The sequence below is a fragment of the Takifugu rubripes genome, chromosome 2 (assembly GCF_901000725.2).
Source record: "Takifugu rubripes chromosome 2, fTakRub1.2, whole genome shotgun sequence".
Classification (NCBI taxonomy): domain Eukaryota; kingdom Metazoa; phylum Chordata; class Actinopteri; order Tetraodontiformes; family Tetraodontidae; genus Takifugu; species Takifugu rubripes.
Window position 1 is genome coordinate 12,638,951 of NC_042286.1, and position 23,544 is coordinate 12,662,494.

At 49.7% G+C, this 23,544-nt stretch overlaps 1 protein-coding gene and 1 long non-coding RNA gene across 3 annotated transcripts in view; one reads left to right on the top strand and one right to left on the bottom strand.

Moving 5' to 3' along the window:
• The window catches only part of lrfn5a (leucine rich repeat and fibronectin type III domain containing 5a), a 52,929-nt gene extending 29,601 nt beyond the window's left edge, over positions 1 to 23,328 (top strand). For both annotated transcript variants that reach the window (XM_029832919.1, XM_029832918.1), the window contains 8 exons: positions 7,255 to 7,478; positions 9,101 to 9,229; positions 9,324 to 9,504; positions 9,785 to 9,940; positions 10,020 to 10,279; positions 12,450 to 12,917; positions 21,119 to 21,392; positions 21,478 to 23,328. In XM_029832919.1, coding sequence (XP_029688779.1) covers positions 7,282 to 7,478; positions 9,101 to 9,229; positions 9,324 to 9,504; positions 9,785 to 9,940; positions 10,020 to 10,279; positions 12,450 to 12,917; positions 21,119 to 21,392; positions 21,478 to 22,392 — 2,580 coding nt within the window. In that variant the 5' untranslated portion in view covers positions 7,255 to 7,281 and the 3' untranslated portion in view covers positions 22,393 to 23,328. The remainder of the gene's footprint in view (positions 1 to 7,254; positions 7,479 to 9,100; positions 9,230 to 9,323; positions 9,505 to 9,784; positions 9,941 to 10,019; positions 10,280 to 12,449; positions 12,918 to 21,118; positions 21,393 to 21,477) is intronic.
• On the bottom strand, positions 4,338 to 4,965 carry LOC105418835 (uncharacterized). The gene is made up of 3 exons (XR_003887617.1): positions 4,877 to 4,965; positions 4,671 to 4,777; positions 4,338 to 4,543 (listed from the first exon to the last, which is right to left on the bottom strand). It is a non-coding gene; the product is annotated as an uncharacterized lncRNA (long non-coding RNA).
• Positions 23,329 to 23,544: the final 216 nt, after the last annotated feature.

Genomic DNA, 23,544 nt, shown 5'->3' on the forward strand with positions numbered 1-23,544 from the left:
CTATACATAAATTCATGTTCTTTTCAGGCAGCTTTTCATTAGTATTCATGTAATTCAGCTGGCGATGACGCCCCCTCCGACTGTCCAACCAGCTTCGGTGGGTTTTGGCTGCTTCAGTGGGGCAGGTAGATGTGTGCGTGCTCAAGGGCACCTTGGCGCTACATGTGACGGAAAAAGAAGTATCAAATATTGAATTCGAATGTTGAAAGTGCTAGGCTCGCCCATTAGGTGTTGTGGTGGAGAGAGAATCCTGGAAACGGCCGCTCACCTGAGCAAAGGTGCATTATTGATTTGAAGGATGTGTCACTACGGAGGAAAAAAGGAGAGGACGTAATATTTTTACTACAGAGGTTTTCATGTATGACTAAAGTGTCCCGTTTTTCCACGTCCTCGTTCTGTTGCTGTGCACTTTGTCTCCTCTTCAGAATCTGTGCATGTGCTTCTGTTTGGACCGTTGTGAATTATTCAGCCGAGCCCACACACTCACATATACGTTGTCCTCAGAGAGGTGCTGCACAGCTTTGTGTCCATCGTCTGGCCTCAGAGTCCAGGAAGGTCTCGGATCAGCAGAAACTGCTAATTCCAATAGAAATCCAAGGGGCTCGAATATAAATGGAGCAAAAGCCGGATTCGCCTGGAAGGATGAAAACCAGAAATAGGAATAAAATAAATTTGAGCAACCTTTACAAACCTCCTGTCTGAAGATCACAACAGCCGTCAGGTGGCACTGCTGCTGCTAACTTTAGGACCACATCTGGAGCCTTGCTCCTGGGATCTTTAGGGACTCCTCCAGCCCTGCGTCTCCGCTCCAGCAGAACCCCGGCGAGCCCAAAATAGGTGGTTCAGCCGGAGGAAGCAGCCAGGAAGACGGATGTTTGATTCCGCCGCAGCTTGGAAGCGAATCAATAGTTGACATGTGAAAGGTGGGCAGTGGGACGAGCCCACGATGAGAAAGCTCGCTCCGACGGTGCGGGCGAGACTCATCTTTAATCCTTCAGCAGATGAAGCGAGATGGATTTGGTTAATATGGATACATCTGAGATTCCCGTTCCCACACACGCAGAAACCAGCAGGACCAGCGCGAGCTAGCGCGCTCCGTTGTTTATCCCCTTTATAGATCGACACATTAACGAAAACAAGGTCTGGGCCTGTGTGTGTGTGCGCGCGTGTGTGTGTGTGTGTGTGCGTGTGTGCGTGTGTGTGTGTGTGCGTGCGCGCTCTTATGTAAGCGTGAAGCCTCCTCTTGCCTCCAGCAGGATGATGGAGCCTGTTCTGTCATCCTCCCACCTCTCTGCCGTCCTTCTTTTCTTCCATCCATTCAAGTCAAATGTGCTCCATCGGCGTAACGAAGACGAACGCGCGCCGACACACCCGGATCGCTAATTAATTAAGGATTTCAAAGGCGCCGACGCGGCTGGAGCGTTGTTTAGTCAAAGGGAGTCAGATGCTCAGCTTCTCGCGCTGATCTGCAGCAGTGTGGGGTGGAGGCGCGTGAATGGTCCTCCAGTCTCAACACGGCGCCACCAGACACAGAAAAAGATGAAAACTGCAAACAAAGACGCTTTGTGCTGCCTTGTCTTATTACTGTATTCCCAGATAAGCTGGATGTACTTTTCTTCAATGGGAATATTAACGGCTGGTCCTCTTCCCTCCTCGCTCCTGATACCCTGCAGATGATCCTCAGCATGTTCAGAGCTCTGCAGGACCCTGGAGCTCACAGCTAAAACCAAACGTGGGTTAGGGTTAGGGGTCAGGGGTTAGGGTTAGGACCCCGAGGATGTAGCAGACTAAAGAACGAAGGGGATTTGGCATCTGGATGGTGGTGATTCTGTTTGAGCTTTGAACTTTTACGTGATCACCAACATGTCAGGATGTGTCCCGGGCTCTTGTAGGGTTCCTCCGGCCTGAATACGTAGAGGTTTTGCTAATGGCGCAGATGTTTCCAGCGACACATAAACGCACCGTCAGGGAACAAACTGGGTAGATTCCTTCTTTCAGTCTCTCTGCTTCTCCGTTGTGGAGCACGACTCTCCTCTCACTCTGGTAGAAAATGGCCTGACCCAATTTAGACTGTTTAAATAAAATATTCATCCCCTCCCAATTTATGATTAATAGGTTTTTCGCCCCAGAGATCCCATTATGAGCATAAATCTCTTCAGATCACTTCTGTTAGTCCTCCAAGTCATTCCCGTGATCGTCCTTCCCCATATTTCACTTTGGACACGGTGCCTATAGACTGTGTATATTGTCTCATGTCTGTAGCCCTCGGACCCGTCACCAACTTTATCAGGAGTCAGAGTTCAGTAACACAACATCAGTGGTGGGAATCTGTCGGTTCTTTCAGGGCGGGATCACGACTTAGGTCACATATCCCAGATCGGAGTTCCTGCCACTGAAATTTCCTGTTTTCTACCTCCGCCTTCACTGGTGGGTAGTTGATTTGGAACGACAGCTCACATTTGGGGGCTGCAGGTTCCTGCGGTGAAATCGGTCACAGCGTAGGGATTCAGCTCACGCGCAGCAGGGGGCCTATTTATACGGTATAATACACGGTTCAGGACCTTTGTATGTGTTGTGGAATGTGATCAAATGCCCCTCAGAGCAGTTGACTTTGGAAAAGGTGCTGAGATGAAGCAAAGGAGGCGGATCTCTGGCCAAGGACCAGGTGTAAATCACATCTGCATCATTAACAGATCATTTACAGCTGCTTTTACGTCCCCTTTTCATCTATTCGGCCAACTGATCTGTGTTTCGGGACCTTTGTGGCCTTCGGAGGCCCGGCTCCTCCCTACCTGGAGCTGTGTTTAGCAAGAATCGCAGCCTTCCTGCCAACTGACCGGGAATACACACGTTCCTTTGGCTCAAATCAATCGATAGGACACAGCTTGCATATTTTATGATGTATAGGCTGTTATATATGGACTTTCAGCACAGCGATGCTCAGCAGCTCAGAGTGAAGATGCTGATTCAGGCTCCGTCCTCTATCGCAGCATCATTAACGAGTATGTTCGGGGGGTAAGTGAAGGCAGCATCGTGGCCGAGAGATTGTTGTGTGAGCAGCACGTCTGCGATGAACGCTCCCCCAGCATTCGCCCCATATGTTTCCGACTGCGGCGCCCACCACATATTACACAGCAGCAGCATGGACACGGCGCCGGGGTGTCTTATTTCACTCCTCCCTTCTTCCTGTCTCACCTTTCCACTGATACTCTTCTTCCAGACACACTCATGCTAGTTGTGTGTTTTAGTCCGCAGGCTAAATCAATAGGAACACGAGGCATGTCGAGATATGCATCTAGTGAGCAGTTGTGTGTGCATTAAACATGCATTTGGGCTTGTGTTTAGGTCGCTGCATGCGTGGGCGTGCATGTATGTGTGTGCGTGTGTGTGAGTGTGTGGGTTCTCCCATTCCACAGCCATTAGACTGACCTTGGCACTGACCGTCTCATATAGCTGGCAGCTCCTACGCTCCTGTACGTCATTCAGCTGCCTGTATCTGCCTTTCATTGCTCTGATTTCATCCATTAAGTCCAATTTAGCCATGAAGGGGAAGCAGCGGTAGCGTTTAGGGGGGTGGGGGTTACGGGAGAACGTCTCAGCCTTCAATGAAGACACGCGTGTGGAAAATGACTCGCGAGTCAATATGAGCAAAGTGGATGGATCGGAATTGAATGTTCGCTAAACACCTCCTGAACAGCAAACTGTGAATAGAGCTGAGCGTCTGGCGAGGTGTGTAGAGGTCGGGCGATCCGCTGAAGGGGGCGCAGGGGGGTTTGGGTTTTAAAGTGCTGGTTTTTATTGATTTTTTCCCAAATTAAAAACACGAAGGGCACAACAGGCAGGTTAAGTGAGCTGTTAGCATATGGACGAGCCTCTGCCAACGTCTCAACAGGACGCCCTCCCGGTGCCAGTATCTGAGGTGTTGTTCCGTTATCTTTGGAGCCAGATCCTGCCAGATCGCTGCAACTCTTATTCACAAGTCGTTTAAAGGACGATGGATTTTGTCGGGGGGAGAGAAAAGAGCCTCACAAACAGCTGTCAGGATTCATGGCAGCCACAACACACTGCCCCCCCCCTTCCCGACCCCCTGACTGATCAATATCTGGCCACAGTCGGGCTCATCACGACTCCTCTGAACTAGGGCTGTTAAAATATAACGCGTTTATGCTGATTAATCCATCATCACCATTAATCCGATTAGGAATTTCCCAAACTCCAAGTAGAGTTCCCGTCAAGCAACAGGCAGTGGATCCGGTCCCGACAGGAAGCTCGAGATCTTCCTCGGGTTTGTTTGCTCATGTGAAATGAGACGAGATTAGTATGGATTGAAAACCACCGATGTTTATAAGGGATTCATTGCAATTAAACCACAGAAACCATTTGTACTGGTTCGCTGGCTCGAATGATGACGTGAATCCGACAGAACAGTGAAAGCGTGAAAGACAGCAGGTTTTCGGCCCCTTCCTCCGGGTCGGCGCCACGTTCCAAGGGCTTTCAGAACTCTGGGCTTCACGCCTACATTTCTGTGAGTCATTGTTTGAACCTGTTGAGTTTGCAATAATATAAGAAACAACCAAGCTGAAGCTGGGATGTCAGCAGTTTGGAGTAGATGAGTTCCTGAAACCCCAGTTATGAGGCAATCTGCTTCCTAATATCAGGCGTTCGCTCACCGATGCGCCTGCCGCCGACGTTGATCGCCACGTCGTGATCATCAGCGCGTGGAGGCTCTTTCATCACATGGTGTGCGACTGTTTTTGGCCCGGCTCACTACAGCAGACTGTAAGTGCACTAATTGAATAAACAATAATTGGGATGTATTTAGGCAGCCGCTGACCCGTGTTGTGTTTAAAGCCATTAGCTTAAACATAAAGGATACTCCAGTGGGCAGGGAACAACACGTGGCTTTGATGCTGCATCGCTGCTTATTATCCAGCAGCGTTGAACACAACTGGAACCATCTGAATTCCACCTGCAAACCAAGAGATGCAGGATGGACGTCAGAGCCTTTCATACAGTTACAGACAGTTATGACAAGTTAGGCCAGCCATAGCATGAGAATACAACGATTTGATCTTTAAACGGCTTAAGTAGAATATGTGAGAATAATCTGATATTAGACATCGGTCAGATGCACCCTGAACATTACTGGAGCCACGTGTTGAAGCTCTAAACATCTGACATTAGGGCAGAGTAAACAGGAAGTCAAGTCTCTAATCACTGGTGCAGTAAACAAGAAGACTGGTTAGACCTGAGAGCTATGTACAAGCGTCCTGGTTGGTTCAGGAGTATCTGCCAAGTCGTTGACCCCCCACCCCCCCCCTGAAAAATCCACTTAATCACCATTTTGAGCCCGCGTGGAACTGGTTTCATCCCGGACTTTCTGAAGGTTCATGCATCGGCTTTTTAAAAGCACACCTAAAAATACTTTTCTACGTGGCTCCAAACATCTTAATTTCTCTGTCCTGCTCATAATCCCACTGCTTTATTCCCCATTCTCTTTGATCTCACTGGTCTGGCACGTCACCGCTGGCGGCATAAGTCACCGTCTTGTGTTTATAGAGCGGCGCTTTCACCGCGTCGATGTGCGCACGTCAGAGCGCACGTGGCCCTCCTTTTATACTGGGTTCAAGCGTGTCATGAATATCTGTCTCCTGTTGCTAAATGAAATTTGTCCCCCCCTCACAGCTCAGCAGTCATTTTAATTAGCCTGCTCTCTGATCTCTCTTTCTTCCTCTCCCTTTCGGATGGTTTTTCCCTGGTTTTCCTCTGTCTCCCTCACTCATTCGCTCATTATAGTCACGTCTGCTTGTAATTAATGAGCTGATGGCTGCTTTCATGTCAGGAGGGTCACCAGGATTCTCTCCCTCTCTGTCTTCAGCTCCGTGCTGGTGTAAGTGACGCATCCGGCGCCGCGTTGAGCCACGAAGACCCAAATCTGTGGCCTCTGACACTGCAGCAGAGTTGACTTTTGTGATGATAAAGAGGAAGAGAAAGAGACGGCTTTGATTTTTGCAGGACTTAATGTAAACATATGCAAATGCACACGCATTTCATTTCATAGGAGTCATCTGAAGGTCATCGAGACTTAAAAGTCACATTATAATAAACAAGAGGAACAAAGCCGACCATTGTGCACATGCCTAAATTGTGTCTGTGCTGTTTATTTTGGGTAAATTCCCCATAGATGCCGTAAATCTTTAATTTGCACAGCAAAAGGTTTTTTTTAATTTATGGTTTTGAGACTTAATTTACCCGTGCAATCACATTCAGGCGGCTGCATAAATGCCATCACGGAGTGTGACGACGTGCTTTAGAGCAGAATCTGCCTGGCAGGGGGAGGAATCACCTAGCATAAGCCTGTTTAAGTAGGCCAAAGCATGGCAGAGAGGGAAAGGTTGCAGCGGCGTGGCTCCCACCAAACCTGATTCAAGTGGTGATGAAATGAGATGGTGACGGGCCCAGCAGTCCAGCGGCACCTTCATGTCTCTTTCTGGTTTTAACTGGTGACGACAGACGCCTTCGCTTCCAAAAACGGGTCGTTTGGTGCCCCCCCCCCCCCACCCCATGGGTGGGATCTATAGTTCCAGTCCACAGCACTGGTTTCACTGGCCCAAGTCGTAGGTCATTTAACTGCACAGCTCCATGTGGACCGAAGCAACCTGACATTTGGACTTTCATCCTCGCAGCATCTTCTGGCCCGTGACGCATTTTCATCCCGTATCTTTGACGGTATTTTTCCACACTTTTCTCCTTTGATTTCCTAAAGTTTTGAAAAAACCTTAACTGTTCTGCCACCCTCAGCCGGCCTGTGCTGCCTGCTCATAAATGTGTGTGTGTGTGAGTGTGTGAGAGAGAGTATGTGTTTACATTTTAATCCCTTTAATCCTGATTCTCCCATGTCCTTCAAAACCCCAATCAAGGTTGTAATTAATGAGCAGTTTCTCTCTTCTCACATCACCCTGCCCGCTCACCCTCTTTCTCTAAACCTTCTCTAATTATCTACAAGCACTGCTGCTTACTAATGATGGCTGGATACGTGCGCGTGCGCGTGCGCGCCTGCCTAATCACATGCACACGTAGCATAACTCTGCTGTCCTAGAAGAATTCTCCGGTTTAAAAGTTGGTGATTGAGCTCATCGCCTTTGGTTTCTAGGCCTGCTGAGGATTGGAGCTACCTGGAAGAACCTTCCTTTTTTTGGATTAATCACTTAATCACTTGTAATTTTGTCTTTCTTCCTCTGTCCAATTTTACAGGTGTTGTGTCCAGGTTGGGTGGTAACCATGGAGAGGCTGTTGCTGTGCGTGATGCTGGCGGTTGCCATGGCGGTGCGTGCACAGATCTGCCCAAAGCGCTGCGTGTGCCAGATCCTTTCCCCCAACCTGGCAACCCTCTGTGCCAAGAAGGGTCTGCTTTTTGTACCGCCCAACATTGACAGGCACACAGTGGAGCTACGGCTGGCTGACAACTTTGTCACGAGGTAACCGTCACGCCCGTGCTGCTGCTGCAGGACAATCACCCGCTACACCCTTCAGCAGGGGCGTCCACATCCAGTCCCTGATGGCTGGAGACAAGCCGGGTTTTTTGTCCTACCGGACAGAAAATGCTTCTGTTTTTCCTGGTAGGACAGAAAACCCGGCTCCGCTACAGCCCTCCAGGACTGGATGTGGACGCCCCTGCCCTGAATAGTGGCCTCAATGTATCCCATGATGCACTGGGAAAAGTAGTGGGTTACCGACGCTCTCTAACCAAGCATTATACCCCATCATCCACCCTTTGTGGTGGCAAGAAGCTAAATGTGGCGCTCATCATTAAAAAATAATTAAGTGAAATGATAATAGTGCATTAAGAAGCAACCACTGAGTTTTTTAATTAATCAAATAAATAAATGAATAAAATTTACTTGCCCACGCTGACGTCCATCTGGTCCGTATTTATTATTAACGCTCCGACGCAGTTTAAATCGTGGGAAAGTGGAGTTTCTTGTGATCGAGCCCCCTAAATAGTGAATAGGACACGAGTGTGTGGTTTCAGACAAGGCCTCTGTCCATGTGCTGACACCACTGTAATGTTAACTTAATTATTAATTAAAATGAAGCAGCCATTGTGGGATACACGGGGTCCACTATAGGGTATGAGGGTGATTTCAGAGGCAGCGTGAATCTCGCTGAATTGTTGCGAACAAAATGAAATTTCACTTGCTTGGGCCTCATATGTAACTAAGGACGCTATTAAAACTTAATATTTAACAACTTGTAGGGACCATCAAGCTTCCTCGGAGAAGAGACGAGTCGTTTGTTTCCACTTGCTCTTTTGTCATGTCTCTTATTCAGCTTTATTGCTTCTACATCTATTAAGGCTGCAGGCGCAGGATAATATGATGTTAATAGGAAAGAATCAATAAGGATAATGCCCTAATTTGCACTTTTATTCCCTCTGTCTGGTGTTATATACCTCTTATGCTCTGCTGTATTCACACATTGGGGGCGTTGAGTTAGGACTGAGGAGCTGACAGGATATCAGCCTGAAGCAAAAAATGCACATTTCGTTCACACACAGCTGATGACATGCACTGTTATTACAGCGCATGTGTTAAAAAGTCTCTTCAAACGGAACGTGTCAGAATTTTCATTAATATCTAACCAAACTCTCGTTAGTACGGGCCTCTCGTGCACTTATACACACAGACGCTTCAACAAGATCCATCTGATTCACCTGGATGCTTGGAGATCTGTAATCAATACATCCTTAAGGTGAAGCAAAGAGAAACAAAGATGGCTGTGAAATATCCCCCAGTCTGTTCCAGAGCCATCGTGTTGAGTAACCACCACTAAACATTATGATGTCACAGATGATGCCTTGCTCAAGGCCCACTCGGAGTCGCCGAAGCAGCTCAAGGCTCTGCTGACGGCGCTGCTGGAAAGACTTGTTTGTTCTCCCAACAAAGCAGAGTGCGATGTGTGAATTCATTTCTGTTCAACATCCATCAAAAAGGCCCGTTTGCTGACATGAATACGCCGGGCGCCGAGGCTGCTGCTGTTTAGGGGCCGCTACTGTCACGGGTGATCGAGTGTCCATCTCTTTTGTAAACACTCTCCTCAGTGTGAAGAGGAAAGACTTTGCAAACATGACTCGGCTGGTGGACCTGACGTTATCCCGAAACACCATCTCTTTCATCACCCCGTACGCCTTCACCGATCTGGAAAACCTCAGAGCTCTGCACCTCAACAGGTACCACCTCATACCCCCCGGACCCGCTGCACGCCGGGTTTATTACCAGAGGGCAGCTCGATCACTCTTCTCTCTGCCTCTGACTGGTCTGCAGCAATCGCCTGACGAGGATAGGCAACGACACCTTCATCGGCATGTCGAAGCTCCACCACCTCATTCTGAACAACAACCAGCTGATGATGATCCACCAGGGAGCCTTCAACGACCTGCTGGCGCTGGAGGAGCTGGACCTCAGCTACAACAACCTGGACTCCATTCCATGGGAGGCCATCCAGGTCAGAACGCATTCACCTCTTTCTGAGTCTTTTATCTGGGAGCATTTGATTAAACAGCTCTTGAGAACAACTCACTTCTTTTTACCGTTCATTAACCACACACAGCTTTAAGCTGAGGGGAATTTCAATTCCAGGCATTTTCATTTAACCACAGCAGGGTAGAGCTCAGAAATGTTGGTAAAACACAGTGGGAGCAGACGTACGACAGCACGACGCTGCTCGGAGAGGCTGCATTAAATGATTTATCCTGCACTTTTCCGTTTGCCGGTCTTTCCTGCAGAAAATGACCAGCCTCCATACGCTCAGCTTAGACCACAACATGCTGGACTTCATCCCAGAGGGGACCTTCTCCCTGCTGCAGAAGCTTAACCGCCTCGACGTCACATCTAATAAACTCCAAAAGCTGCCGCCGGACCCACTTTTCCAGCGAGCCCAGGTATCAGGAGACCACAAGAAGCCCGACACACACACCAAATCCAGCCGAACTTCACCCAACCTTCCCTTTGCACCGCCAGGTCTTGGCCACATCGGGTGTCCTCACGCCCTTCACCTTTGCGTTGTCCTTCGGGGGGAACCCGCTCCACTGTAACTGTGAGCTGTTGTGGCTGCGGCGGCTGAACAGGGACGACGACCTGGAGACCTGCGCCTCGCCCCAACACCTCTCAGGACGGTACTTCTGGTCCATCCCCGAGGAGGAGTTTCTCTGCGAGCCTCCGCTGATCACCAGGTTCTCCCATGAGATGAGGGTGCTAGAAGGACAGAGGGTCACACTCAGGTATGTGCTATGATGTAGGTGGAATTAATTATTCAATCAGGCCATTTTTAAAATAGACCACGTCCATTGTCCCCCTGCTCTTTGAAAGACAAAACAGGGACATCAGAGTAGATTTTTGAGGAGGACAAAAGTAAATCGAGACAACAACAGAGCTGATGATTGCTTCATTTGCATTTATATTGGTCGCACGCTCCCAATCATGAGAGATGTTATGTTGTCAAATATGGAATTATGGCGAAATTTGGACACAGGCGGGCAAGCGAAGCAACGAGACGCCGTCCCTTGGTTGAGTCTCGACCTCAGCTCCGTACAGGAGGTAACGCTGGCGGTTTATCAGAAGGTCATCACACGGAGAATTTCTCATTTTTGCAGAATTCATTTTAATAAATTAGACTGAAAGAAATCCTACAAATCCTTGTTCCATTGTTAGTGTTGCGTTAGTTACGACATCGTTATGACAGCGTTTCTATTTGCAGGTGTAAAATTGCATTGTGTTGTTTGCATTGGGCCCTTTGCACCTGCAGTAAAGTTCATGATTTGGAGCCCATTTTACATGAGTGTGTTTGGGAAAACTGTTCAATCCATTTAAAATTACTGCTCATGTTGCTGCGGCATCGTTACAGAGAACGAAGGGCTGCACAGTGACTGTGTGACAACTCCTCCATTATGTTTTAAGTGATTAAAAAAACACCAATTCTTCAACTTTATTGATATGACAGAAGATGATCTCCAGCTAAATAACCCAGTTATCCAACAGCTATCAGACTGGTAAATAGCTCCACTATTCTCTGGCCCTGACACACACACACACACACACACACATGCTCCAACATGGCCGTTAGTTCCTGGCTAGAATGAAGGAACCAGGCGACATGGAGGACAAGAGCTCACGCTTATATACATCGAGCCTTCTCTTGCAGCCTTTAAAGGCCGTGTAAGTCTAATGGCTGTGACACAGGTGGTGCTTAGAAAGGCCGTATTTACGTGTGAATACAGTTCCGTGTAAGCTGCAGCGACATGAATGCACGCAGCAGCTCGCGTCACCACACACAGCTAAAGGGGCGGATGCAGAGCAGCAAAGCGCCTCAATGCCGATCTTCTCCAGGCAGAGTGGGATTCACTCGGTCTGTGTGGCGGCGCCTGTCGCCGGGCGCCCTCGTCATGTTGCCATCAATCCCTCCGCCATTATTGGGTTTAAATCACTTACATTACTGACCTGTTTCTTATCTCTTCTCCACCCTCTGATAAAGGTCCCACCAGTGACACACGCGACCCTACACACAACCTCCTGTTATTGCTTAATTAACATAAACTCCTGATCTTCGTTGAGTCCTCTATCATGTCTGCCATTAATATTTCCCTCATTAATGATGCATCACCTCATCCAGCTGCCTCCCGTCTGCTCCATAATCTTTTCATTTCTGCAGAGATTGTTTTGGTCAAAGTTTTTTCTTCCCCACGAGCGAAATAATCCAGTCAATTAAAATAAGACTAAGCAGATCACATCCATTAGGTTTTATCAGCCAACTAATAAAAGACAGGGGTCAAGCGTCGGCTGTAAGGTTACATTTGTCCCCTTATTTCCCAGCAGGAACAACAATTGTCGCCTGTAGCGGCGAATTAACGCAGGCTCCTCCCATTCTGAGCCTGCCTTCGCCCGCATTCCCAAGACTCTCAGTCAGAAAAGTTTCTGACGGTGTATCGATAATTGTCCACATTTGCATCACATCTGGATCCAGTTATTCATCCTAGCCCCGTCAGAGACCACGTCGCTGTCCTTTATAGGGACTAACGGTGCTCAGGAAATGCTCTCGGCCATGTTTGCTCGCACTTTTATGGGTTTTATCTTTGTTACAGTAGGACGCGCCCAGCGAAAGCACGTTCAGGAACGATTAACGGGCCCAAATAAAACCCACGCGGGCTGCTCGGCTGCCTGATTGTGCCTCGTTTCATTTGCATTTATGTTCAGCTGGTGTCGTTTAGAATGGTTGGGTTGGGCCCGCTGCGTCGTGTTCAGAGCCCTCAGAAAAAGTTTAATGACTGAAGCCCAACATCGATCAGCAAAACACGGACGTTACAGTCGGAATCGTTCCCTTGTCTATTTAAACGGACTGCTTTAGATTTTCTTCTGTAATACTCCCATGACTGTTTTTCCTCCGTCCCGCTCCAGGTGTAAGGCCAGAGGTGACCCAGAACCGGTCATCCACTGGATCTCCCCTGAGGGCAAACTGGTATCGAACTCATCCAGAACTTTGGTGTACACTAACGGAACTCTGGACATCCTCATCAGTACTGTGAAAGACACGGGCTCCTTCACCTGCATCTCCTCCAACCCTGCCGGTGAAGCCCACCAGACTGTAGATCTGGTGATAATCAAACTCCCCCACATCTCAAACAACACCAACAACATCCAGGAACCCGACCCGGGTTCGTCTGACATTTCCACGTCAACCCGGGGCGGAGCCAACGGGAGCAACGTGACGGCTGACGTGAAGGGCGGAGGGGATAAGAGGGTGGTGACGGCCGAGGCCACCTCATCCACAGCACTCATCAAGTTCAACTTTCAGAGGAATATTCCCGGCATCAGGATGTTCCAGATTCAATACAATGGGAGCCAGGACGACTCTCTGGTCTACAGGTAGGACTTTGCCCCCGTTGGAATCTTTTCTCCTTTTGCTTTGATTGGATAAAGATAATCAGGAAACATTACGCACACGTTGCCAAAGCCAGACTCAAACCTGGGAGAATGAAAGGGTGATGAACTGGTGACCCGTGTAGGGGTGTACCCTCCCTGTGACAGGGAGTACTGGGAGCACATGGAGGTCCAGTGGAGAGTGGTGAGTTCTGTCATCCAAAGGTCATTGTTGGGCTCCAGGGTTCTGGGTTGGGTTTGGTGTTTCCTGCGTGGAGGAGTCGGCGATCTCCATCAGGACACCCATTTCAGGGCGGAGCGCCTGCCTGCCAGCGCCGGACTGTTTAGGTGTCTTATTTTGGTGTCTTCCCTGCTCCTTTGAGGTCTTCACGCCGTCCTAGTGAATGTGTAGAGCCCAACTCCCGTGTTGGCTCCGCTCTGGAGCTCTCGTGCACCCCGGAAGGCCTGAATGTAGCATTACGTGAGGACCAACTGAAATATGTATGATTCCTGTAATGAGCCGCTGGCCGGTGGAGACCTTAAACGGTGATAGGAGATGCATCCTGATCTACGCTTATACCCAGCAAATCAATAAGCCGGCCGGTACCGTTGACTCTCCAGGGTGGCCTTGACAGGGAAACATCGGTCCAGCCCTCCTTGACGTTCTCCGTTGGTGCCGGATTACAAAGATTAAATCCAACTCGCAGGGAACGATTGTTATTTGAGCTAAATATTTCCCCCAGTGAAATGAAGAGTGGAGGAATTAAACATGTGGCGCTTTTGATGGGAATTCTGAAGGTATCATCTGCCTCCCGTATCACCGCTAATCCCCGCGCTTGCTTTATCGGTACAAATCATCATGAGCAGTTCAGACTGGCCGTCTGATCTGTGGCGCGCGCAGCGTCGGGGGGTATTACATATGTCTCTGAAGCCTAATTTCATTCTACTATCGGCTCAGAACTCATGAACCTTGAGCCTGATTCTGCTGCGACGTTAGATAAACAACGGTCACTCGGGGTGGAAAAGCTGCGCTGATCTTTCTTGCATATTAATCCTAATCTGCATATAATTCCCATGCCTAACCCCATTCGGAGAAGGCATCATCCCTAGATGAGGCCTGCAGGATTTGAAGCCGCCTGTCTCCTAAGCGCTGCAGCTCTTCCTCTTGACCTCGCTCTTTGTCTGCCCCCCTCTCTTAAACCCGTTAAGTTGGCCGGCGCGACGGCGCCGCCAACCAAGCGGCGTCCCGCGGAGGAGAAGGAGTGATCGGACGGACGCTAGCGGCGCCGCTCCCTCCTTCATCCTCCCTCTCTGGCTCCTCTTCTGTCCTCTCGCCCCCAACGCGAACCTGTGATGCTGTTATTTCGTCTTTGGCCAGCGGATTGATTCCCATTCCGCACTTCTGCCGGCATAAAGAAGAAACGCCATCGATTCTGCTTTTCTTTTTTCATCAGCCGAACACAGAGGAGGGAGGAGAGCGGGAGAGTGGACAAAAGACGGCCGGAGTGACAGGATGAGTGCGAGGCGTGAGGGAGTGAGTAGGAGAGGAGGCGAGTGACAGACGGGGGCAGCCTGGTGCTGTGGTCACAAGCAGGGCGCTGACTTTTCCTGCCTCAATGAGGGCTTATTGATCGGCCGCTCATTGACATTTCAGCTCTTTCCTCCCCATAAAGCTCCCGGGTGCACGAAGCCGCATGCAGACTGTGAATTCAGAGCTTTTACTGGTACATCCACCCCGCCATGTTAACCTTCTGGGTCTGCAGCGCGTCAGGTAATGGTTGTACTGATCGATCCGGTATGGATCCCTGCATGGAAAGCCCCGCCTTCCTCTCCCGCCACACGGAGGTCAGGGTCGGCTGCCGAGCTCGTCTCCTGGAGCTGACGGGAACTCGGTGTCCTGTGTGTTCACGTCGTGTTTCCAGCTACAGCTCAGAAGGAAATTGAGCCACTGGCGCCGCCTATAGCTCCTGGACAGGGTCGGGTCAAAGGAAGAATGATGCTGGTGACCTTTTTCCACCTGGCCTGTCAGAGCACATGCAGTCTTTGGCTTTTACACCTCAATGGTTTTATTGACCAACCCGCAGCCGTGGCAACGCGGGCCGTAAAACTGGCCATAAACCAGCCCCAAGGTAGACGCTGCTCCTCTTCAGACATGGGCCCAATCAAGGCTCTTTACCGGGGGTTGATGAACCCAACACATCGTTCTCTGGACGTAGGGATGAAACAGTGGTGGCACTCAAACCATGACGATGTTACAGACTTTGCTGTGAATCTCCAGTGGTTCCAATTGTGGTTCCAAACAGAAGCTCCACTCGACTCTCACCAGGCAGCAGGTGAACGTCCAGACATTCTTACTATTGTCACGTATGTAAACGTGTAAGCAAGAAAGGATTTAGAATCCTTGAGGTTGGGTGTTTCCAGGCGTGTTTTTGGGGCAAAAGCTTCAGAATGTTGTGAAGGAGCGCACACACCTTTATCCTTTCATCCCGCTCCTCCCGTCCTCACTCCGCTCTTCTTTCAGCTGTTGTTTTCCACTTGAGTGGATCCATCCAGCTGCAGGGGCCGGTTGCCATTTACCAAAAAAAGCAACTACACGTCAAGCAAATTGTGTGGCAAGCAAACGCACAACACGGAGGGGAAGCAGCCTTTAACAAAGCCGTGTTCTCCACCTCCCCCACACTCTTAGACTCGTAGTAACTCGTAGTAACAGGAAGTTTAGGAGTTCATCCTGTAGCCTGTAGCAGAGCTAAATAAACAGGTGGTGCATCAAACGGCACCAATGATGAAAAGGACCTGGAACATTAACGGTTTGTAGGCAGAAAAATGGCAAAAGCTAAATAAACTGATTGAAAACAGGAGTTTTTGAAAGCAAGAGAAGAATGCTGATGAAGAGGACATTCTACATTCCACCAGCAAAAGGAATTTAAAAACCATTAAATTCATTTTACTATTCTAATTCATTTCACCAGAACAATTTTCTATTTTTACTCTGTAACATTCATGAAACCAGAACTCTTTAATGGGGGGGCTACATCCTATAATCTGAACTGATCAGGGAGACAAACAAGCCCGATGTTTGATTTTCCATGTGCTAAAGACAGGGGGAATAACAAGGTTACAGTTATTACCAAGAGTGTTTCGAAGGCTCCATGGTCATTAAATGAGATGTGTTTATGTTCTGGGAATTCTAGTGTTGCCATTCACCTTTATTAAAATATTAAATGCTGCTAGTATGGTAGACTCATTGCCAAACCTCTAGTTTAGTTGGTAATAAATACCCTTACAGGGACGTTGGACCGGTTCTAATGAATAAAAATAGCCTGGGAGGTGTTAGCCGAGCCCGCTATGCCCCGGTTCAAATATCCTGTTCCGTCCCTGACTACACGCCACGAGGGCACTTGTTAACCATTAGCTGTAGCATCGGGGGGGGGCACGATGCATGGGGAAACAGAGATAAGAAGCTAACTTCTGCAATGTTTGCTGTCTGCCGGAGAGACTGGGGCCTATTAGCATGGCACTGTGCCATCTGCTGTGTAAGCCACATTAGCGTTGGGGTCAACAGTAATGGTGCACAGGTCGAACTGCCATTAATCCTCTTCTGTTCCTGTTTGAACACCGGTCCGTCTCCACCGCGCCAGCGTTCTGCGTGTTACATAAATATATGGAACCATTTTCCCAGCGTGGTAACATGGGAGGCTTCAGCCGCGAGTGCTGATTTGATCTGTTTTCAGAAGAATTTACACAAGCTCTGCTGCTTCTGCAGCCTGCAGGAAACTGATATTTGCACGTGTGTGACTGCTGTTTATCCAGTCAGACCGTTTAAGCGCTGAAACAGCTTTGTTACCAAGGCTCCTCATTCCAGTCAAATTAATCTCTGAGGTAATTAGTTTGTTTTATGAAACTGTTTCAGTTACCACTTCCTCCTGTCCTTCTGCTGCTTCTTTTTCATACCAAGGAAACATCATTTGTGTAAACTACAAATCTGCTTCAAATCCTATTGATCCTGTTACGGCTGAATTTGTAAGTGTACCTAAATGAGTGTGTGAATCGCTTGTGGGCGGGAAAGACGACGCCTCCTATTGAGCGACGGTTCAGGCAGCGCTTCCGCTAAGCTAACGCGGTCGGGTGGTGGCGGCGGGGGGGTTGAAATGGCCTGAGTCTCAGTATGTTGGCACCACCTGGGCAACTTCCTGGGCAAAAGAAGCTGTCGACTGTTCTGTTTTCTATCGGGACTGGATGCTAGAGCCAATTAAAGGTCAAAGGTTACTGGCAGCCTCTTAAAAGCAGGCTTTAATTATTGTCCAGGCCTCACGGGCAGTCACAGATGCTCTTTATCTGAGGCAAATAAGTTATGGAACAGGATTATGACACGGCAGCAGATCGGCTGTCCTCAGGTAGGAATAGAAATATTCCCACATGAAAACAATTCCCACGGAGAGCATCTGCTCTTGGATGTTGCGAGTTATGAGATGCAACAACTGTTCCCCCGCAGCAGCATGGAGCCGCTAATAAGCCAGCACAGAGACGGGTGGGGGGGCCTAATTGGCCAGACCGGTGGAGTTATCCGGAGCGCGTCATTATCCAGAGCGCGTCGTTATCGCACAGCTCCAGCCTGACCTGGAAGCTCCGCTCTCGTGTCCATTCATTGCTGTCAACAACGCAGGTTTGCAACCTGCAGGCGTCGCCCAACAGTCAGTCAAGTGGAAAGAGCTTAAAATAGAATCAGATATGATACAGATGCTGTTTTGTTCGGGGGGTGGGGGGCGTTTGTCTGGAGCGGGAAAGATGAGAAGAGCGAACGGAGATCACGTCCTCCTCCTGGCTTTGTTTCGGGCTTTTGTCACGCATGAAGACATGCTGTTGTCTGCGTGTGTGTGTGTGTGGGGGGGGGGGGGCAGTTTGGGGAGGTGGCCATGACAGAAGATAACACACGTGCATGTTCTCTAAACACCACAACAGTAAAATGTCTACTCATGGACGACCACGCGCATCGTAACTTCCTCTGTAATGTGTAATGAAGTTTGGAACACACATGCACACGCGCGCACACACACGTGCACGCGCGCGCCCCGCGCCAAGGGCTTGGCAGAAAGAGCAGATAGATTAGTGTAATAGTCTGGGCCAAGGCAATCATCTGCCCACTGTCGGGCTTCAAACACTGGCAGCAATATCCAGCTCAGACACAAAGAAAGGAACAACAATGCATGAGTCAGTTTGGATGAGGTCACAACGCTAACGGCTCGCACAATGCTAACGGCTCGCGCAGTCAAGAAACCACCGCTCACCAGGGACGAGGAGCCATGTGCATGAAAACATCATCTGGAACAATGTCGCAGCGTTGGGCCGCTCCCACGCCGACGAGGCCGGACAGCTTCAGACGGGGGGTGTTCCTCAAGGTTGACAATTCCAAGTTGGTTTTTGGGGGGTCCAAACCTCAGATTATTTCACTAAAAAAGTTTCACATTTCTGCCAAATATTTGCATCAGCAAAAACAGGGGTGGGTAAATCCAGTCCTGAGGGCCGTATCCAAGCCAGACTTCCTGTCCTACAGGTAAACACTTTCACCTGGGTTTCCATTTACCTGGCTGACAGCGGTTTCTCCCTGGTAGGATGCAAAACCTGGCTGGATTCCAGCCTTCATGGATTGGACTTGCCCATCAGAGGAGGTCAAATCCATTCCATGAGGGTTGAATTCAAGCCGGGATTTACATCCTACCAGGCAGGAATGCTTTCACCAAGGTAAATGGAACCCCAGGTGAAAGTGTTGACAGGAAGTCGGGCTTGGGTACGGCCCTTGATGCCCGTAACACTGGGCCAGATTCACCAATATGTTCTTAAGAATCTTCTTAGATTCTTTCTTAAGTTGTTCTTAAGAAGTTCCTTAAGAAAACCCTACGTCGGATTCATCAACGCGTTCGTAAGCCCCAGAATTGTTCGCAGCTGTGTTCTTAGATTGATGAATGCCATCTGTTCGTAAGTTGAAAGCGCGTGCCAGGTGAGTCTAATTAACATACGATTAGCATAAGTCACCGCTCACTAATGCCCATAAAAAGGAACTGCAGCAGGACCCTGTAGACAGAGCCAAAAGCAGCCAAATGCCCAAAGCGAAATGCCCAAAGCTTGCCTCTCCACGCCTGATTTCTGACGCCGTGTTGAACAATCAAGAAAGGATGGCTAACACGCTTGATAAAATTGCCTCAACCCTGATGACTATAGCCAACACGCTTAAAGAAATCAACGAGAATGTAAAAAAAATAAGAATGTAAAAAAAATAAACGTGTAAAAGCTGTGCTCGGATTGTGACAATAATGCATTTTATTCACAAACGGGCAATTAATCGCGCTCGAACGTGAACCGCGTGCCTGCAGTCTGGCCCCATCATTGCGTCAGGACGCACATCCTCACGGGGTTGTGGCTCTGTGTCCAAACACATCCAGCGCCCCTTTAACATGCCGATGGTGCGTTCAATGGTGGAGCGACTGCGCGCATGCATCTGATTGAATACAATTTCCTGTGGAGTCTGAGGGTTGGTCAGTGGTGTCAACAACTAGGGCATATCCTCGATCCCCTAATAAAATAAATCAAGATAAAATCAAATAAAAAGAGAGTTTTGGCATGGTTTCCAATTTGGTTGATTAATGTTAAGTCATTGGCACATTTACGTAATTTTAAAATTCTCCGTAAATCACCAAAAATAGGAAATAAATAAATATGACATAATTATCATTGTAATATTGAATTTTATTGATTTCCACAAGAGAAGAAAACACAACCATGCCAACATGTCGGCACTGAAATGTGCGTAAGAGTACTCCTAAGTGTTCGTAGGATTTGTTCTTACCTACGCATAAATCCAGGATAAGAAGAAATTGGTGAATGCCACAATCTTCGTAAAATGTTCGTAAGTGGGACTTAAGAACAAATTTGTTCGTAAGAACGTTTCGTGAATCTGGCCCACTGTTCGGAAACACGGTCCAGGTTCATCGGTCTTCACCGTTCAGCCCAGAACACCTACAGAAGGGATCCAAACTGCTCTGCTGGGCCGACGTGCACGTGGGTGCATACACACACATTTATTCGCCTCAGAGAAAACGCATCCACAGTCGGGAGTGACGCTGGAGAACCAGCAAGAAGAAGAGGAGGGAGAGCACACGAGTCAGCCAGTGTGTTAGTATTCATGGGGTCATATCTCTGCCCTCTTTTCCCCACACACACTCCCACACACACACTCCCACACACACCTGAAGCCTGCCCTGATATTCCACATTAATGGCCCGCTCCCGGTTCTGTGCATTAAGGCTGAACACACGTCCTGACTGCAGCTCCTGCTCTGTTAAAGGCGGACCTTTGCTTTGAACTAGCTGCCCTCTTTAGTTTTAATGAGGGATCCCATTTGCATGTTGATGAGGAACGCCAGGAATGCCGACAAGCACTTTCTGAGGGGGCTAAAAAAAAAAGAGAGAAAATGAGAAAATGCGACAAAACTTAGATCACGAAGATCCAGATCCGAGCTGGAGTGTCTAGGAGGCAGATTCAGTGTTGGCCTGGTCCTGGTGCCCCAACAACCAGGGAGCTGGTGCCCCAACAACCAGGGGGCTGGTGCCCCAACAACCAGGGGCCTGTTGCCCCAACAACCAGGGGCCTGTTGCCCCAACAACCAGGGGGCTGGTGCCCCAACAACCAGGATCCTGGTGCCCCAACAACCAGGGTCCTGGTGCCCCAACAACCAGGGTCCTGGTGCCCCAACAACCAGGGGCCTGGTGCCCCAACAACCAGGGGCCTGGTGCCCCAACAACCAGGATCCTGGTGCACCAACAACCAGGGGCCTGGTGCCCCAACAACCAGGGTCCTGGTGCCCCAACAACCAGGGGCCTGGTGCCCCAACAACCAGGGTCCTGGTGCCCCAACAACCAGGCAACAATAAATCATGTCATCGGGCTTCTGTCCCAATTCTGAGCGTTTTGAGGATTCAGCACCGAACTCTGCCCAGCGGAGCGGAGGGCATCAATTTTTGATCATTTGGAGTCTCTTTTCCGAGCTTGTTTGCTCAGTTCAGCGCCTCACACATTCCTCTCATCGCTCGTGAAGGCTGGAAATGTTTGTCTAAACGGCGCTCGACGGGTTTATTCTCCATCTGAGCCCTTTTAGAACCTTTTAGATCCAGAATCTTTCTCTGCTTTGCCTCATTGGACCGTTTGTCTCCTCAGGATGATCCCCCCATCCAGCAAGAACTTCCTGGTCAACAACCTGGCGGCAGGGACGCAGTACGACCTGTGCGTGCTGGCCATCTATGATGATGTCATCACGTCGCTGACAGCCACGCGCGTGGTCGGCTGCGTGCAGTTCACCACCGAGTCGGAGTACATGAGGTGCCACTTCATGCAGTCGCAGGTCCTCGGCGGGACGATGATCATCATCATCGGAGGGATAATCGTGGCCTCTGTGCTCATCTTCATCATCATCCTGATGATAAGATACAAGGTAAAAAACACTCAAGCTAACACCAAAGAATGTTCCTTAATTATTCCTTGATTACAGCCAGAGATTAACGGGGGTGTTTCCGCAGGTCTGTAACCCCGGGGAGGGGGGGAAAGGCGTTTCAATGTCCATGACCACCGTCCACTCTCAGACCAACGGGCAGCAGTCGCAGACCTGCACCGTCACCCCCAGCGCTTCCAAGCACGGCGCCATCGGCTCGGACGAGCTGTCGGGGAGCTCCAAGAAACGGGGCGGAGCGGCGGGCGGGGGGGGCAAAGACGCGCAGTCGTCCGACTCGTCCCTGCGCGACTGCGCCGCCGCCACGTCGGTGCTGAGTCAAAGTTGGGCGGCCAGAAGTCTGACCGCAGAGGACAGAGAAGACCGAGGTCAACCCGGCGGCGCCTCGCCCGGCGCCGCTTCGCTGAACAAGCCAAAGAGGAAGCCCGCTCCGAGCAAGCCGGGCTCGGCTTGCTCCGCCCCCCCGGCCGCTGTGGAAAACCCCCCCTCTTCCTCGCACCGTCCGCCCTCCTCCTCCACCTCCTCCACCGCCGCGTCCTCCATGCTCCTCCCCTCGGCCACGCCTCTGGAGAACCACAACACCAACCGCAACAACTCCACGTCTCTCAACCAGACCCCTCCCCCGCTCACCCCGTCCCCGTTCTCCAGTCCTCACGCCACCCCGAGTCCCGTCCCCTCTACACGCTTCAGAGAGACGCCCGTCCTGCGCCGGGCCCCCCGCCCCTCCACCAAGTACCAGACTCTCCCCGTGGAGGAGGAGGGGCAGAGCAAGGCGAGGCGGAGGTACTCGCTCAGCGAGGGGGGGGGCTCAAAGACTCCCCCGGCCCTTCAGGGGGGACGAGCGGGAACCGCACCCAAAATAGGACGCATAATGAGGAGCAAACGGAGCCAATCCATGAGCGGGATGCTCCTCCCCAAAGACGGGGACGCGGACTCGGACAAAGCGAGGTGCGACTCGGACTGGATCTTAGAAAGCACAGTTTGAACCGGACCGACGGTGACACAGGACAAACTTTGATTGCTCATTATTGTTCGTGTGTGTGTGTGTGTGTGTGTGTGTTTAGACGTGTGTGTGTTTGAGAGGACTGAGTGTTATTTTTGTGCGTGCGTTAATGTTTTTAGTGGGTTGAGCTGTTCATCGCGTCTTTTTTTTCACAACTTTTTTTTAATGGTTTTATTACTTTCCTTTTTCTCCTCCACAGAACTTTATATTGAGTTAGCAGGTTGGGCTTTTTTTATTTGACTCTTCCAACCTCTTTGTTTCCCTTTTTTTTTTTTTGCAGCCAGTCAGCGAGTGGAGGACTTGCACTGTCTCGTAATGTCCTTAAGTTGTCCTGTTGGTTCCACGTTATTATAGCACAAAAAGAAAAGAACAACAAGACGACGTCATGTCAAGTCACGCTCACCTTATGTGAAAATACCACAAAAAAGGGAAGAATGGCAGAAAAAAAGAGAGAAACCTGTTTTAGAACCTGGACAGCACGCCCCCGCTCCACTCAGGACGGGGGCGTCGGTGGCCGGAGAACAGTCGGTGCCTTCCTTTGCACTAACGGACCTTCTGATTCTGGAACTCCAGGCCTGACAAACGCGGGATTAGAGCGGACAAAGAGATTTCACACATAGCCTTTGTTACCTGCTGAGGAGGACCGAGCTGAAGCCCACAGACACAGACACCGAGCAGCAGACGGACCCAGACTTTTAACGTACCTCTTCTCAAATTGATATTTTTTAAAGGGAACGATATTTAAAAAAAAAAAAAAAAAAAAAAGCAGGAAAAAGAAACGAACACCATCGAAGTTTTTTTTCCCCCCACCTGACGCAGGTCCGGGCACAGAAAAGCCCCCAGAGGGCGTCTGTACAGAGAAAAAGACAACATGTACTGTGTTGTTATGTTGTGTAAAATAAAATAAAAAAAGAGGATAAAACGACACGAGCGGGAGTCTTTGTGCGTACAAACGTCTGTGATTCGGTACATCACACTTCCACCCACCCCGGGTGGGGGGCTCCGAACGCCTGACCAAATTCATATGCCACCTTAAAAGCAGAGCTGTTCCGCGCCGCTCGTTACAGCGAATATGTGAATGTCATCTCCTTCACGTGGAACAGGGCCAAAATTGGTCCTCGTCGCCGACGCCGC